At 35.7% G+C, this 17577-nt stretch overlaps 1 protein-coding gene across 5 annotated transcripts in view; it reads right to left on the bottom strand.

Moving 5' to 3' along the window:
* Positions 1-5156: 5156 nt before the first annotated feature.
* The window catches only part of FBXL4 (F-box and leucine rich repeat protein 4), a 57303-nt gene continuing 44882 nt past the window's right edge, over positions 5157-17577 (bottom strand). For all 5 annotated transcript variants that reach the window (XM_059700887.1, XM_059700886.1, XM_059700889.1 and 2 more), the window contains 3 exons: positions 12717-12788; positions 9065-9377; positions 5157-7404 (listed from right to left, as the gene is read on the bottom strand). In XM_059700887.1, coding sequence (XP_059556870.1) covers positions 7241-7404; positions 9065-9377; positions 12717-12788 — 549 coding nt within the window. In that variant the 3' untranslated portion in view covers positions 5157-7240. The remainder of the gene's footprint in view (positions 7405-9064; positions 9378-12716; positions 12789-17577) is intronic.

The raw sequence follows: 17577 nt of genomic DNA, 5'->3' as shown, positions 1-17577 counted from the left end.
CCACCAGAGTTGGTGGTTCAACATTTCTCCATGTACCAGTAGGCTTCAACATTCACCTTCTTTAACATTTGATACTTTAACATCAAAGCATAAAAAACAGATGGCCTAATTTGATTCATGAGGGAGGAGTTAAGGCTACAGAGGTAAAACTGGGGCTAAGTGGCTTCTTAGAGGCCGAGAAGGACTGAAAGCAAGGAGGAATGAGGCCTGGTGCTGGCGCAGGAACACTGCTCTGCTCAGACTCTAGTCTAGGCCCAGGTAAAACAGATGCACCTACAGAAGGAAATGAGACTCTTGGCTTTGGCAGGAGCGTTAGAGATGGCAACTCGGAAGACTTTTGAAAGGCAGAAGCAGAACAGCAGTCAGAGTTGGACAGTGTTTCTCTTCTCTGGGTAGTTACATGTGGTCAGACACAATGCTGACAAACTGCAAGGATAACAAGCGAGGAACACACATTTTAAGGTTTTTCAGCTTTTCTCTTTATAAAGACTTATAAATAGTTTAGGTTTTACTATGTAGATTTTTTCTAGGACTTTTATTTATTTATTTTTTAAAACATTTTTATTTTTATTATTATTATTATTTTAAATATATTTTATTGATTTTTTACAGAGAGGAAGGGAGAGAGATAGTTAGAAACATCGATGGGAGAGAAACATCGATCAGCCGCCTCCTGCACATCTCCCACTGGGGATGTGCCCGCAACCCAGGTACATGCCCTTGACCAGAATCGGACCTGGGACCCCTCAGTCCGCAGGCCGACGCTCTATCCACTGAGCCAAACCGGTTTCGGCTCTAGGACTTTTAAACAAAGAAAACAGGGCTTCAATACTATCAATCCTTTATTTGAAGTATCTATCCACAAAAACATCTCGAGTAAGAAAAACGGTGTGCTAATATATTTGTTCGTATTAACAATTCTCGAGCTTTTGTTGTAATCTCAGCAGCAATTTATAAATATTCTATAGCACATATTGCAGAAATGTGTGCAATAGAATTTGCACTTAAAATGTTTAACAAAATAAATGAAACACATTTATTTGAGAGACTGAAATAAATATATATGTATGTATATATATATGTCACTACACATCTACAGGGTTCACATAAAAGTATGATTCTTGTACTAAATTAACACTTTCCTTCATTCACAGACTTGAGAAAACAAATGCTAGTAATATATTGTACTTACTATACCCATTTTTAAAAAATTACATATCAAACAAATTTAAAATAGTCACTGATCAGAAGTTAATTTAAAATTTTTTTAAATTAATTTATTAGAATAGTTGGTGGACTAGCACAACATATAAATAATAAAGCAATGTGAGACTGGAATCCTACAAACAAATATTAAAAATCACCAGATGGTACAGCTGTTCCTTTAGGCATTCCCAATGACTAGAAATGGTTCATATTTCAGAGAAAAGTAAGCACAAATTCTAAAAGTCTAATATAAGAATAAAAGATGAGTTAGAAATTATGGGCCAAAAAGAGTAATCATGCTCAGAAATATTTTTTTTAAATCACATCACTGAAGTATCATTTAATTTCCTAATCTTCCTAAATAAAAAATATCTGTTAGGAACAAATTACAATGCATAATCTTTAGCAAGTACATTAAAAGTCACTGTAGTGAATACCTTCCATAATATACCATATAGTATTTCTTAGCTGCATTTTCCAAATTGTGCTCTGAGAAACTAAAGTTTTCCAAAGCACATTGACAGGCATTCCAGCAAAAATTTAGGAAACACTACGGACCTTAACTCATCCCACCTTCACAAAGTCCATTAGATATTACTGGTTCTAAAGTTCAGCAGTAAAGAAATATGCCTAACATTGCTGAGTCCATTGCATCCCATGCCTATTTCACCAAAACAGGATTTTTTCTTGGCACTAACAATTTTTGAAAATTGCTGTTATAGATATGCATTCTGTAAACCCACCCCCCATCCCAATCTGTGCCTAGACACAGGTGTCAATACTTATTTGTTGTCTGTATTATTGTGAACTAAATGGATAGATGAGTGTGTCTTATCTGTTGCCATTTATTCCACACTAGCTCCCCAAAAGCAAACTGGGCATGACTAAGAACTGTGGGACAACTTAGGAGCTAATTAGTAATGAAGGAACTGGCTTCTACAAAAAGCAAATAAACACCACAGTACATGATACCTTACAAGTAAAAATAGGAAAACAGTATATCAAACTTTGGTTTGTTTTATGTGACAAGCCAAACTTTAAGTCAATAAATCCCATTTGGTGGAATTACAGAGAAAGGAGAAAGAAGTGAGTAACAGTGGGAACTCAGTTTAGTTTAATTGCAGACTTGTGTAATTTTAGATTTTAAAATGCATCTCAGCTGATGTCATTTCATAGCATGAGGATGGATTGTTAGTGTTCAGCCCACAGATGATGGCTCATCTTCCAGGCTTATCCTCATCTCATTTCATAGAGGCTGTGACACAAACCTATTTACTCAAACCTTCCATTATATACAGCAGTGTCTTGACATGATCCGTTTTGAAAGTGAGCTAATGAGATACTCAAGCTTATCTTATTATTCTAAAGTATAAAATAATACAAACAATGAAGACCATTAGATATGGAACAGCATTTTTATACAAATAAAATTTAAAACACTGTACAGATTCTCACTTTTAACAGAAAGACTACCTACTCAATTTATCTGCATATGACTGCTTTGCTTTTACATTTTCCTTAAAAATTTTATAGTCAAGACTGCACTAATTTACTTTACCAAATACATTGATGATAATCTTCCTTCCTCTTAAAATGTCATATTTCTTCCTTTCTTTTTTAAAGAACTATTTTTATTAATTTTAGAGGGGGGGGGGCAACGATGTGAAAGAGAAACATCAATTGGTTGCCTCTCCACCAGGACCGAATCTACAGCCGGACATGGGCTCAGACCGGGAATTGAACCGGCAACTCTTCAGTGCCCAGAACTATGCTCAACTGAGTCACACTGGCCATTGCACCTTTTTTCTTTCAAACCATTAGTAGTATGCAACTATACTAAAATTTAAGCCAGAAATTCACTTATAGGCAAACATTTTAAGCATTATTTCCACTGTGACCAAAGAAATATCTTGGTCTCTATTCATATTTATAAAAAAATGTGTATCATTATCTAGATTAATTTATCTTTTACCTTTTGACTTCTAGCTATTGCTACCAAACATCACCTCATTTGTTTATTGACATTAATGTACTGCTAGAGAACTACGCTCCAAGTATAAAATGATTGATAGATGCTAAAATAGTGTTTTGGCAATAGCTAATATTCTGTTAAGGGTCAATGACAAAATTTTCAGTGGCTAAAAAAAACCAATGCTCTTCTTAAGTACCAATATTAAATGTGCTAAAAGGGATTGGGGGACTAGATGAAGCACTGATAAATGTGTGTAAATGGCTTTGAAAATGACTGTCATTAATAGTATTCTCTTAATACCTTAAGTAGAAAATGAAAAGCCAAACATTTATTAATAATATATATGGTAACCAAACATAATTTTTATTGACTTCCTGGTTAGTATTATTATACTTGAAAATATGAGTTTTTGGTATTTAATTAATTCCTGGAAAGCACCAAAAAAATAAAAATAAAAATACTTCCGCAAATGCTTTGTTATACATTGGCTCAAAGCTAATCACTCCAAAGGGAAGGGAGAATATTAACTGTCTAAATGTATATATTTTAAGGTCTTATTTCAAGCAGTTTAAATTGAGAGGATCCTGTAATTATACTCACAGAGTCAGGGGCATGTTGTTATCTATTACTAGCCACTGGGAAGATCATTTATCTTACCAAAATGCTGAGGTAAAAGAATTATAAAAAACTAAGTCAGTTGACAATGCTAGTAACAATGGGTCATCTGGCTTCAAATTTTAATGGCTAGTCTGTATGTTCTCTCTTGTTAAGGAAATCCTGGTACAATGTTGGTGGGAATATAAACTGGTACAGCCATTATAAAAAACATTATGGAGGTTCCTCAAAAAATTAAAAAGAAAATACTATATGATCCAGCAATCGCACTTTTGGGCATACATATATATATAAAAAAAATAGGATCTCAAAGAGACATCTACCCTCCCACATCAGACATTTAGTTATGTAAACAACCTAAATGTCAGTCAACAGATGAAGGGATAAAGAAAATGTGGTATGTGTCTGTGTATGTGTGTATGTGAATACCATTATATATACCATTATAATGGATTATTACTCAGCCTTAAAAAGGAGGAAATACTAACATTTGCAACAATATGAAAGAGCCTTGAGAACACTGTGCTAAGTGAAATATACCAGACACAGAAAGACAAAGTGTGATCTCAATTATATGTGGAATCTAAAATAGTCACATGCATAGAAGCAGAGTACAATGGTGGTTACCAGAAACTGAGGGAGGGGGAAATGGGGAGATGTTGATCAAAAGGTACAAAGTTAAAAAAAAAAGGAGACATACGTAATACTCTTTGTAATACTTTAAGCAATAAAAAAAAAGAAAAAAAAGGTACAAAGTTTCAGTTATGCAAAATGAATAAGTTCTGGAATTCTAATGCATAACAATGTGGCTATTGTTAACAATACTTTATTGTATTGAAATTTGTTAAGAAGGTAGATCTTAAGTGTCACTACAAAAAAAAAGTGATATCTATCTGAAGAGGTAAATGTTAATTAGCTTGAATGTGGTGATTATTTCACAATGTAAATGTATATTAAATGATAAAGTTGTATACCTTAATATATACATTAATAGAAATGTATACAATATATACAATTATCAAATATATCTCATAAAAATGTCAAAACTCTTATGTTATGGTAACAAGTTTGGTTTTTCTCTAAGTCAATAAAACACTGTACTTCATTTTAAAATCTGAATGGTAAAATGATAGAGAACAGGTTTGAATATGGTTTATAAAATTAGGAATGGACAAACATGGGTTTACTAATTGATTTGAAAATATCTTAGAACAGGAGTTACAAATTCATTCCACAAACCAAACCCAGACTACCCCTTAAATATGTTTTTTTTTAAATTTTCTAATGGCAAAAAAAAAAAAATCAAATAAAAGGAAGATTATTTTGTGATACATGAAAATTATACAAAATTCAACTTTTCGTGTCCATAAGAAAATAGACCTTTATTGGACCCTGGGCACACTCATTCATGTATGTATTGTCTATGGTTGCTTCCACACTACAATGGCAGAGCTGAGTAACTGCAACAGAGACCTCCATGGTGCTCTCATTGCTTTGCATTGCTGCCTAGCACATTACAAATTATAGAGATGTAGTTTATAACTACTAGCATTTTGAATGGCACATAGATTGTCATACCACAACATTTTAAAGTTTTCAGTACATACCAATAATGTCAGAATATGAGAGAAAGAGAGAACTTCAAGTGTCATGTGTTTAAGGCACAGTGAACAATGGATTATTTTGTTATTGAATTAGATGGCAAAGCATTGTTTAACATGCAGTGACACTGTAGTTGTTTTGAGATATATATATGAATTACCAAACTAAGTATTCTCAATTTATAGAATGCAGTGACCAGAGAAATTAGAAAATTAAAACAAGGTATCTCATCACAGCAGAATTTATTTACAAAAATGAAAATAAAGCTGTAAAGTAAGTTTTGGAGTGGCTCATTTGTTAGCCAAGCAAAGAAAGCCTTTTCACCAACAGTGAGTTCATTACATTATTTTTGATTCATCAGCTGAAGAGATGTATCCAAAATAAACTTGCTTAAGACTATTAGCTGTTTGTCAAGAACAGTTGCTTGAAAGAATTGAGAACACTGGGAACATCAATGTAGTCAATAAAAACAAACAAGGCAAATCAAATGATTCTGAGTGGTTTCCCATGGTTCTTGATGAATCAAAGACGTTACTGATACTGCCTAGTTATTTGTTGTTTATTTGATAAATCAATGTCAAGGTTGAAGTGTCTGAAGAGTTAGTGTCCATGAGTACTATGTGTGGAATAATTAAAGGCAAGAATATTTTCTAAGAAGTTAAGAAAACCTGATTTCAGGACAATCTGAAGAACTTGCTAAGATGTGTTAGAACTGGTGATGGTAAAAATATGTGTGGAGCAAAAAGAAGACTTAGTTGGTCAAATTTACAAAGCTTGTAAAAATATAAAGTGTTAAAATCCATGGTTATTTATGTATTATTCATCAGCAGGTACTTTGTGGAATATATCTGACTCAATCTTTTGTTATTGAACTAGTATTGTCATCTAGCAATTTGCTGGCTTAGCAGTGGTAGTTTTACTGTTTTTGAGCTCAGAGCTGATATTGAAATTTTTCTGAAGAAGAAATACCCTCAACCACTATTCTGAAACACTAAAGGGCTTTGGAATTTAGCTTTTGTTGCAGACTTGACAAATGCTTTTTTATGACTTCAACCCAAAATTATTTAACCAGTTCAGCATAATGAGAACAGTTATCCCCAATGTATGTGGGATTCACTGGGATTCAAGGAGTCTCCAGACTCAAGGAAAGTTCTAGAGCCATGATTCTCAAAAGGGAGCCCTCAGACCACCACCACCAGCAGCCACACCTGTCTGACTACTTATTAGAATCGCAGATTCTACTGAATGGAAAGCTCTGGGAGTGGAGTTAAACAGTGTTAATATAGGAAACATACTTATGCAATTCTGATGACAACTACATTGTTTGAATTATGAAGTAACATCAAGCTTATCTTATCAAAAGGTGAGATAATAAGCGAGCTCTCTGTTTTCACATAAATCTGCAACAGATTTTCTAAGCTCAAACTATAGGTCCAAGTGGATTTTTTTGGACCCTGATGCAAGTATAAAGGAAATTTCCATTTCCCAATAACCATTCAGTTGTGCAATCGAGGAGCCTCCACCTAACATTCAATTGGAAGTGATTAATCTGCAATGTAATAACATGCTAAAAGAAAATTATCAGGAGAAGAAGGAATGTAATAGAATTCCATCAATGCCTTCCAAGTGATAAATATGCTAAATGAGAATCATATTCTTCTCATGAATTAACATATGTATTTGGCAATACCTATCTGTATTTCATATTTTTCTTTAAAACCTACAAATGTCTTAATGGGTTAAGACATTTCCACCATTATAAAAACCACACAACACAAAACAAAGTCAATTCTAACATATAACCCCACAAAAGCACACTGATTTTATTATAGAACATACATTAAGTCACTGAGTAAAGCTCTTTTTTATGAACACGTTTGGAAAGCTTCCATTGAACTCGAGCACAGCTCTATTGTCAATTTGAGAGCAGAAGGACACATCAAGTAGAGAAAGATCTTTGCATGATTCCAGGAGTTTTCTTAAGGACATCGGACTTACCATTCTTGTTCCTGTTCAAAAAAACAAAACCGCATAAAATACTTTAAATAGAATGTTTATATAATGTTCTAATAAAGAGTCCCTTTATTACTGATTGTTTAAAATACACTTCAAATAAATTGCCTTTTAAAAATTAAAAGCATTTCTTAAAAGACTTCATTTCTTAAAAGAATTATAGTCCTGTAAACAAATATGCACTGAATTTTCCCAGCCAATTTGGCATCTCCTGTCAATACTTTACCCACTATCTTCATTCCCACCTCCTGCCCCTTCTAATCAGCTCCTCCAGACTTTCCTATTTCTGTCACCCCAGTTCAAAACCATTTGAATCTCTTTTTCTTAATCCATGGCAGCTATGCTTACAACCTCTAATTAGATTCAACCTCTAATTCCATGCAATGCAATTACTGAATAACTACCCTGGAGAAACTTGTTTCAAGCACTGGAGATTCAAGAAACTCAGTGACCAGGGTTGAAGGCTATTAACTACAACACAACTTGGTAAGTTTATGGCAAGTGGTGGGTGTAAAATGGCAGTACTGGAAGACAGATGATGGATGATGAGTACTAGTTAGCCCATGTTAAATTTGAAGTAATTATGGGATATTCGGATGGAAGATAAATTATCACTAGGCTATAAGATGTCATCTGTTGGAACATACCTTTCTTTAACTACAGCTTTACTAGGGGAGAAATATCACAATTGTATTACATAATACATCTACTGGGATGGGGATTAAAGTTTCTGAAATGTTAACCCATGACTTTTTTCTGAGAACTCCTTTCTCATCCCCTCCCTGACATGAGCTGTGGAAGCTGTAACTACAACTGCTACCCAGGCTGTGACTGGCCCCCCACCAAACCAATATAGATTCTCCTGAAAATTTATCATTGGAATTCAGTAAAGCCTTCAGTGTCCATTTATCCTTCAAACTAAAGACATGAAGAACTGGGTTGGGCCTGTTATATTTGGCCATGTCTACTTAGAGAAGCAGAGATAACATGCATGATGAAAAACAAGGCAAACCAAAGCGAGAACCAGACATAAAGACTGTGAGCATACAGCTGCAGAGGCAGGGATAGGGGGCAGGAAAAGGGAAGGGAAAACAGAAAATAGCTTCTTTGCTTTTTGATGGTTTTCCAGTCCCTCCTGAGGATGGACCATAGCTAGCTCCTACTGATGCTGGACTTACCATTGCATGATTCTGAGGGAGATGGGATCTGAGGGAGACACCTGTATCTTCATAATAGTTTTTTTTCTTATGCTTAAGTTATCTTGAGTAGGTTTCTGTTATGTAAGACCAGAGAACGTCAACTAAGACACTTGGCTATGTGGTTTTTGATTTTGTTTTGTTTTTACCTAGGATCATGATTATTTTATCTTTGCCAGTCTTGGTCATTACAATCTGAGTTTCCTGGTAAGTTAGAAGTTCCTTAGAAGTTCCTAAGAGAATGCCAGGGAAGGAAGTTGGAGAGTGAAGATGTAACTAGGCTAGGGTCCCCATCCTAGGTTTCCAAAGCACTTCCTATCAAACCAAGTAGTCTTATCAGGACAAAATTTTTATTGTATCCAAGTTTTATGTTTTTTGGTGTGTGTTCTTTTTTTGTAAAATGTCTGAGATCAGCTCTAATGTCAAGGCTTTAAAACAAACTGATATACTGCATCCTTACCTAGTATGTCCAGTTGCCGTAATCTGGTACAATTACATGCCAGTTCCTCAATGTCTGTGTCACACACAGACCTGTTGGCCGTAAGAAAGAGTTTTTGCAAGTTTGGGAGGTGGCGTGCCAGTTTGGCAAAGCACCCGGTGCTGCTCTGCAGAGTAGGACACCAACCGAGGTCAAGTTCCTCCAGGAGCGGACACCCAGATGCCAGCTCTGCTATCCCATTCTCAGTGATGTTCTTGCAACGCCACAGATCCAGGGTGCGCAGTTTTTTACACTTGGCCCCTATCATGCTGGCGATCACATCATAGTCTTCAATCTGGAAGTTAAATAATTCCCATCTTTTACATATTATGCTCAGAAATACGAACAGTTTAGAGAGCAAGTTAAAACATTCTTAATCATCCCCTGTTGTTTGCTTCCATGTAAATAAACATACCCACATTCTCATTAATATAGATCTGCCCACTCATCTCACAGACCTGCCACTATTTCATAAGACAGCAAGAGTAATCACTTACTTAAACATCTATTTAACAGAACTCCAGACAGAGGACCTTAATGAATGAAATCCCAAAGCAGTCTGAAATCCTCAGTCTCTCATGAAGAACCTGACGATTCTGAGCTGCTCCTGTATGCCTCCCAGTTTGATCTTGCTGCTGCTACTCACTGACAAGGTCTAGATTCTTATATTTTAGATATAATTAATCAACTCTGGGAGATATATAAGATCTCCCTGATAAAGGTGTACACTTTACTAGGCTCTAGAACAGTATGTGAATAGGTTGTTAGTACTAATAAGGATATTAGTTTTGGTTGAAAGTAGACATTTGGGGACTGAATATACAACACACAAAACATTTAGATTATGTATGCTCATTACTGTCACTTATAGGAGGTATCCAATGATTTAGCTCAAGGTCACAGGATAAGCCTTTACTAACCAAGGGTTAAACATTTAAGTTCATGGGCTTTACATGCTTTAATACTGTTCCTTTAAATAGGTGCTTAAATTTTAAGAGGTTCATTTGATTTTGTAATCAGGTATCAAAATTGTCACCAGAAGTCAAAAGGAAACAAAATAACAAGCACTCAGATAATTTCCTTTTGTTTATTTGTTAATCATATTCTCCATTACTACTCGCCAGCACCACTCCAGATGCTAGGAACAACAGTGAGCCAACAAACACTGTGTTCACATTTTTAGGAAAGACATACAAATAATGAGCAAAATAAACTCAGAGAGCGGTAAGTGGCATGAAGGTAGTAAAGAGGGGGGTGTGAGAGCAATCGGAGAGTCAGGACTTAGCTGAGGGAGGGCGAGGTGCTGCTGTGATCTCCAGGGTGAGCGCAGTGCATTCCAGGGACAGGAATGAGATCAGCGTGGGCCTGGGGAGTGCAGGACAGGACAGGCTGGGAGGGCAGAGAGTTATGCTGGGGCCAGGTCATTAGGCCATGAAAGCATTTGATTTTTATTTTAAGTGCTAAGGAAATCAATGGAGGGTTAGAAACAAATGTGATTTATATGAAAACAAACAAAAATCCCTCTTTATTCTATCTGAAAGAGAGCCTATGGTGGGTAAGAATGGGGGAGGAGGCCCAGTGAAAAAGCCTGCACTAGCTTAGAGGAGAGATGACAGGGGTTTGGGTTAAGGAAGTAACAGAGGAACTGGAGAAGTAGACAGATTTGGGGCTATATACTTTTTTTTAATATATTTTATTGATTTTTTACAGAGAGGAAGGGAGAGGGATAGAGAGTTAGAAACATCTATGAGAGAGAAACATCGATCAGCTGCCTCCTGCACATCTCCTACTGGGGATGTGCCCGCAACCCAGGTACATGCCCTTGACCGGAATCGAACCTGGGACTTTTCAGTCCGCAGTCCGATGCTCTATCCACTGAGCCAAACCGGTTTCGGATGGGGCTATATTTTGAGTCAGAACCTAAGGCTTATGGATTTGATATAGTGGTGATAGTCTCTGGTCTTTAGCAACTGCATATGGTAGAGTCATGTAGAAGCCATGAGAAACAGATTGGGGAGGATATAACTACTCACATCAGTGAGTGTACCTGAATAAGAGAGACCTGTAGTGCAGCCAATTTGCTTCTTTAGAAAGAAACATTCAAAACTTTCTGAAACCCATGATTCTGATTGCTATTATTTTGATAGTCAGAAATAAAATAGCAAGTTAACCTTTTGGTAAACTGACAGAAAAGAAACTGAGATAAACATAGTATTAAAGTATCAACAAAGAGTTATCTCTGTTGTTGTCCTGGTAAACTCTGGACCTGCTGTGAAGTAAGAACTAGGGCAGGCATGAAATATTTTGATTAGGATGGTAGTAGCAATATTAGCATTATTTCTGAACTTTAATGTCAAGTCCTTAATATTTAATTTCCTGACAACAAATATCAATGGTAACAATATTTTATTAGAGATTACATACTTTAAATTAAAAGTAGCTTATTTTTCTAAAAGAGCATTTACCATAGTGTATTACATATTAATAGAAGGAAAATCTAATGCTGAATTAGTGGGCTCACAACACCGTATCCAGAGACCAGGGTGGGCCTGAGCCCATAGTTAGACTTTAATCAGGCCTAACCACCAGAATTTAAAACTACAGGGACATGGAGACTAATATGTCATTTTAATTGGCCTCTCCAGCCTACCTTGCCAAACCTTGAGGCATCTCTGAAGCCACTGCTGAGCTCTAAAAGATGTTCAATGGGATCTATTTTCTGGTCAGTGACTGTCCCTGTTGATTCCAAGTCTAGGAACCTCTCTGGAATCTTGCAATCATCCTGCTTATTCTGATCTTCCTAATAAGTGGGTGCAAAACTGAAATAGTTGGGGATCCTCTAAATCTGCCTTGAAGAGGAATGGACTGCTTACAACTATACTGGGAGATGCATTTCCTGGAAATGTGAGCATACATGCATGACACACACACATAACGAAGAATTCTATAGTCCCTTGAGTGTCAATATTATTTATAAGTCACGTAATTTAGATGAAAAAGACTTAACTCATCCCATGAGCTCTTTCAATGACGCCTAAAGTACTAATTTTAAATCTGGAAGGACTGTAGAGACTATCTAGTCATACAGTCCCTAGGCTTCTGGATTTCATGGACCAATAAAATAATAATAATAATAATAATAATAATAAAAATAAAATACCTGAGTTCTAACACAGAATATCCACCTTTTTATCTCACCCAGTAAGGCTAGTAAAACAAACAAACAAAACACAAAATAAACCTATCTACTATCATCAACATTTCCAGAAATAATCTCAGAACTTAAAAAATTAATTAAGCTTTGTGAAAAACTCACTCAACTACTGACATCTGAGTATGATTGATCACTTATTTTATAAAGAAACCAGAGAAGTAGATAACTTGTCTACATCTCACTTGAGGCAGAACCAAACTCTTTCTGCCACACTATACTTCTCTTCTTGCTCTCATGGCTAAATAATGTCAACATTTCAAAGATATACTCTCCACTTTAAGAAAGATGTTTGAAAGTGGGGTTCAACTGTAAATCAGAAAAGCTGTGGGTGGGGGTGGGGTGGGATGAGTCAAGAAAAAATTCACCGAAGGGAAAAAAAGAGAATGAGCAACTGAGAATAACGAATTTTCAAATACTTACCATTACACAACTACCCAAACTGAGGTGTTGAAGCTCTGAGCAGAAGTTCAAAATGCTGAGCAGGGCTGTTTGCTGCCCCAGGGACCACATCAGAAGCAAACACAGAAAGTGAAAGAAAGTGAAACAAAGAGAAGAGGTCAATTAGACATTAAAGGCTGTCACTACTTCTCCTGAAACAGAGCTCAAAATCCAGGTTACAGACACCACAAATGCCATTTAATGAGTCCCCAGGTGCTCCCACCATTGATTGGCTGGGAGTCAAGGTAATCATTACCAGTCTCCAAGTAAGTTGTCACTTTGCATGTGGTTTTGCATGCCCTAAAGATACCTATATTCCCCATGACCTCTCATTTTATTTCCCAAACGTAAGCAATTTGAAAATCTGGTTAAGGCTGAACAACAAGACAAGCTAAACAACCTCCCCCTCCAAAAACAAACCAATAATTAAAAAAAAAACCACAGTGGGCGGGTGACACTCTGAGGAACAGTGGCAGCTCTGACATTCACCGATCAGCAGCAGCCTGATGGAACTGCCAATAGAGTTGCCTGAAATCAGGAATGAGCTGGTGACTTTAATGTCAAAGGATTCTCTCCGCTGACAAGGATCCCAACAACCATTGAACACCTGTCACTAGCAACATGCTGACTGAAACGTATATAACGTGCACTTTCTAGTTATGTTCCTGCCATTTCAGCCCATCTATCCTGTGCAATGCAATGAAACGCTCTCATCACTCAAGAAAGCCAAAGAAATGCTAGGCTGTGACATAATCCTGCTAACTAAAATATTTCTAAAGTCATAACTTCATTTGATGACATGTCTGCCATGAAAACTTGTAAAAAAAAATGCAGAACATTCAAATTTCTAATTTTTATATTCTAAATGAAGAAAAAGGCTACTCCAACTTTGTGGCAAAATTTCTTTCTACATATTTGAACTAAAACATATCTAAGAAAGTTAAGATACTATAAAACCTATGTTTAATCTGTTGCAAGTGTCCAGAATCTGAACAATATTAGTTAGGGAGAGGTTGACAAATATGTCAATGACAATACAAAACATCTGTTCAAACCCAGGTAAGATTCTCAATAAGAAAATAAAGTAATGAAATATTTCAGATAAACATAAGGCAAAAATAAAATAATCCTAGTTATAATCGGCCCTAGAGAGATACTGGACTTAAGACTGGTTCACTATTGAGTGTTTCTTTAAATTTAAGAAAAAAGTTTATATTGATTTCATGCTTAAGTTTTAATACAACTTATAACATAAAAAGCAATCCCATGTAGCTCTCAGAATGTTGGCATTAGAAGAGATATATGAAGGTAAGTTAATTTTCAGATTCTCCATAATACTTAACTATTTTAACTTATTAATAGATGGGGAAATGACATGGTTTGTTTTTATTAAAGTATCAGATCCTTACAACAAGATGCTTTGTAAGATTTTCCCATGAGCAAGATCCAGAATATATTAGAGAATTTTTAGAGAAGATTCCATATATTCTTGTAAGAAATTTTAAATTAACACAAACACACACACACTTTATCATAGAATTTGTTTGGTAATGTATTTTTAAATTACTTACTACAAATAATTTCAAATATACAGACAAGTATAGAGTCCATAAAACAAACATCTATTTTGCCTTCTTGGCTTATCTTTCTCTATTTGTGTATCTCTCCATCCATTCGTATACTTCCTCAGAGGTAACCTTTATCAGGATTCATTGTTTAAAAACATGCCTGAAGATTATATTTTATTACACAGTATGTGTCCATAAATAGCATATAATATTGTTCTCCATGGTTTTTATACAAATGGTATTTTATTATGCATGTACTTCTGCATCCTCCTTAACAGTGTTTGTGAGGGATTTGTCCATGTTGAAACTTACAGCTTTAGTTCTGACTTTTTAATTGTCTACTATTCCATTATGCAAATATACTACAGCATAGCCCTAGCTGGTTTGACTCAGTGGATAGAGCATCGGCCTGTGGACTGAAGGGTCCCAGGTTTGATTCCATCAAGGGCACATGCCTGGGCTGTGGGCTCAATCCCCAGTAGGGGGCCTGCAGAAGGCAGCCAATCAATGATTCTCTCTCATCATTGATGTTTCTATCTCTCCATCTCCCTTCCTCGCTGAAATCAATAAAAATATATTAAATATATATATTTATTATATATTTATATTAAATTATATATATATATATATACTACAGCATACACTTTCACTCAAGGAATATTTAGTTTGCTTACAAGTTCTACCATAACAAAGAATGTTAGAATAAACATTCTTATAGTGCTTCCTGTGCATTTATAGAAGAGTATTTCACTAGAGCACATACTAGAGGAAGAATTTCCAGGGGTTTATGTATGGCCGACGTTATTAGATTTTCCAAACTAGCACTCCGAAGTGATTGTATTAACTGACACTCCACCAGCTGTGTAAGAGTGTGGGGTCCCCACATTTCTGCCAACATATAGTCTTCTCATTCTTTTCTATTATCTGTCTGATGAGTATGGAATGGTATAATTTGCATTAGTATAATTCCTAGTGAGTTTGAAAATCTTTTCATGTTTATGCGCCAGTTATATTTCCTCTTCTGTGAACTGCGTAATCATATTTTTTTATCGTTTAAAGTTTTATGTATGTTTCCTTTTCCCCCAATTGACTCGCCCCCCGCCCCTCCCCCCCCCCGCCATTCCTTAATCATATTCTTTACTGATGTTTCCATTAGGTCAGTGGTTCTCAGCCTTCTGGCCCTTTAAATACAGTTCCTCATGTGACCCAACCATAAAATTATTTTCGTTGCTACTTCATAACTGTAATGTTGCTACTGTTATGAATTGTAATGTAAATATCTGATATGCAGGATGGTCTTAGGCGACCCCTGTGAAAGGGTCGTTCGACCGCCAAGGGGTCGCGACCCACAGGTTGAGAACCGCTGCATTAGGTTGTTTCTTCCTTCTTGACTTGTAGGAATTCTTTTTTTTATGTTGAATACCAATCTTTGTCAGTTACATGCATTACAAATATATTCCCTAAATCTAAGACTTGTCTTTTTGCTTTGTTTATAGAATCTTCTGGGACATGAAATTTTAAATTTTAATAGTCACATCTATCTTTACATGTGTATTCTGTTGTCTTTTCAAAAAAGTCCCTCTTTGCCCACAGAAGGATATTCTTCTATTATTATTTTTTGAATGACAACTTTAAAATTTTTCTTCTTTGCACTTAGGTTTTAACCCAACTGAAATTGATTTTTATACATGGTAAGGTACCAAATTTCATGCTTTTCTCCTTAGGAATAACCTCTTGTCCCAGTTCAATTTACTGAAGAGTCTATCTTATTCACTGATTCGTGATGCTTTCTGTCATATATCAAGTTCCCTTGTATGTGTGAGTCTACTTCTGGGTCATTGTGTTTCACTGGTCTACCTGCCTTTTCCGACGCTAACACTTCAGTCTTAATTATTATACACGCAGGCAGAAGAAGGGAGGCCCACGAAGAGAGAAACAGAGGCCTCTGGCCAACAGCTCTAAGAGGAACTCTGCCAACAGCCACATGTAGGAAGTCTATAAATCTAGTAAGGAGAATACCCTTTATTCATTCTGTAAAACACTAAAGAGCCTTTTGCTCTTTCATATTTTAGGATCATCTTAAAATATTTTAGTTTACCTTTTAAAAATATGAAAGGTTCGTTTTTCTTTCTTCCCCCACAATCATTATTTAATTTACTGGCACTTTATCAATTTCTGTGTCATTATCATTTATTATATCTGACACCCTCTTCCTGAAATGTTCTTGTTGAAAACTATTTTTAATAGTTCTTTTAGTGAGCATCCATGAGTGGTAAAATCTTAACAACAAACATATACTGAGTAGTTATTAACATGTCAGCATTGCTGTAAATTCTTTTTCTTAAAATATTCTTTAAATGGTTGACAGTATTACAGATATCTCCCATTTCCCCCCCTTTACCCCCCTCTGCCCAGCCCCTAGCCCCGTCCCCAGGGCTTCATCACCCTAATGTCGGTGTCCATGGGCAGTGCATATAAATATATTTGGTTTATCTCTCCTCATCCCCCCACCCCTACATCAAGGTATGCCTCCCTGCCTCAGGTCTTATTTTGCTAGTCAATTCATTTTGTTCATTAAACTCCACAAATAAGTGAGATTAGGTGATATTTGTCTTTCTCTGATTGGTGCTATAGATTCTTTATACAAAATTAATCCTCACAACACCCTGTTCATTTAATAAATATTTACTGAATGCCTACTATGTGTTAAGTACTGTTCCGGCACTTGGGATATATCAGTCTACATGGCAGAAAATAACCTATAAGGTACACATCATTATTCTATTTATAGATAAGGAATCTGAATCACAGAAAGTTAAATAATATATTGAGCCTTTATATATCTCCTCAATCTTGAAGGGAAGTTTAGCCAGGCGTAACATGGATTCCAGTTATCTTCTTTCATCATTTTGAAAGTTTTGCTCCATTACCTATCAGCCTCCATTATTTTGATAAGAAGTCTACTGTCAGTCTAATTATCTTCCTCTGCAAGTAATGTCTTTTCTCTCTGATAGCTCTTGTCCCTTTCTCATTTATATTCTGCAATTCCATCACATGTCTAGGTAAAAATTTATTTAATTTATCCTGTTTGGTATCCCAAGTGAACATTTATTTGAAGACTTACATCTTTTTTCATAAACAATCAAGATTCTTAACAATTCTCTCTTCAAATATGGCTTCTCCATCATTTCTTCCATTTTTTTTCTTCTGGAACTCTAATTAAATGAATTTTGGAGTCTCCCAAGTATCAGTGCCTATAAGTGGTGTTAAAAATT

This window comes from Myotis daubentonii, chromosome 6, assembly GCF_963259705.1.
Source record: "Myotis daubentonii chromosome 6, mMyoDau2.1, whole genome shotgun sequence".
Taxonomy (NCBI): Eukaryota; Metazoa; Chordata; class Mammalia; order Chiroptera; family Vespertilionidae; genus Myotis; species Myotis daubentonii.
Note: the sequence above shows the minus strand (reverse complement) of the source record. Positions and strands in the feature narration are given on the sequence as shown.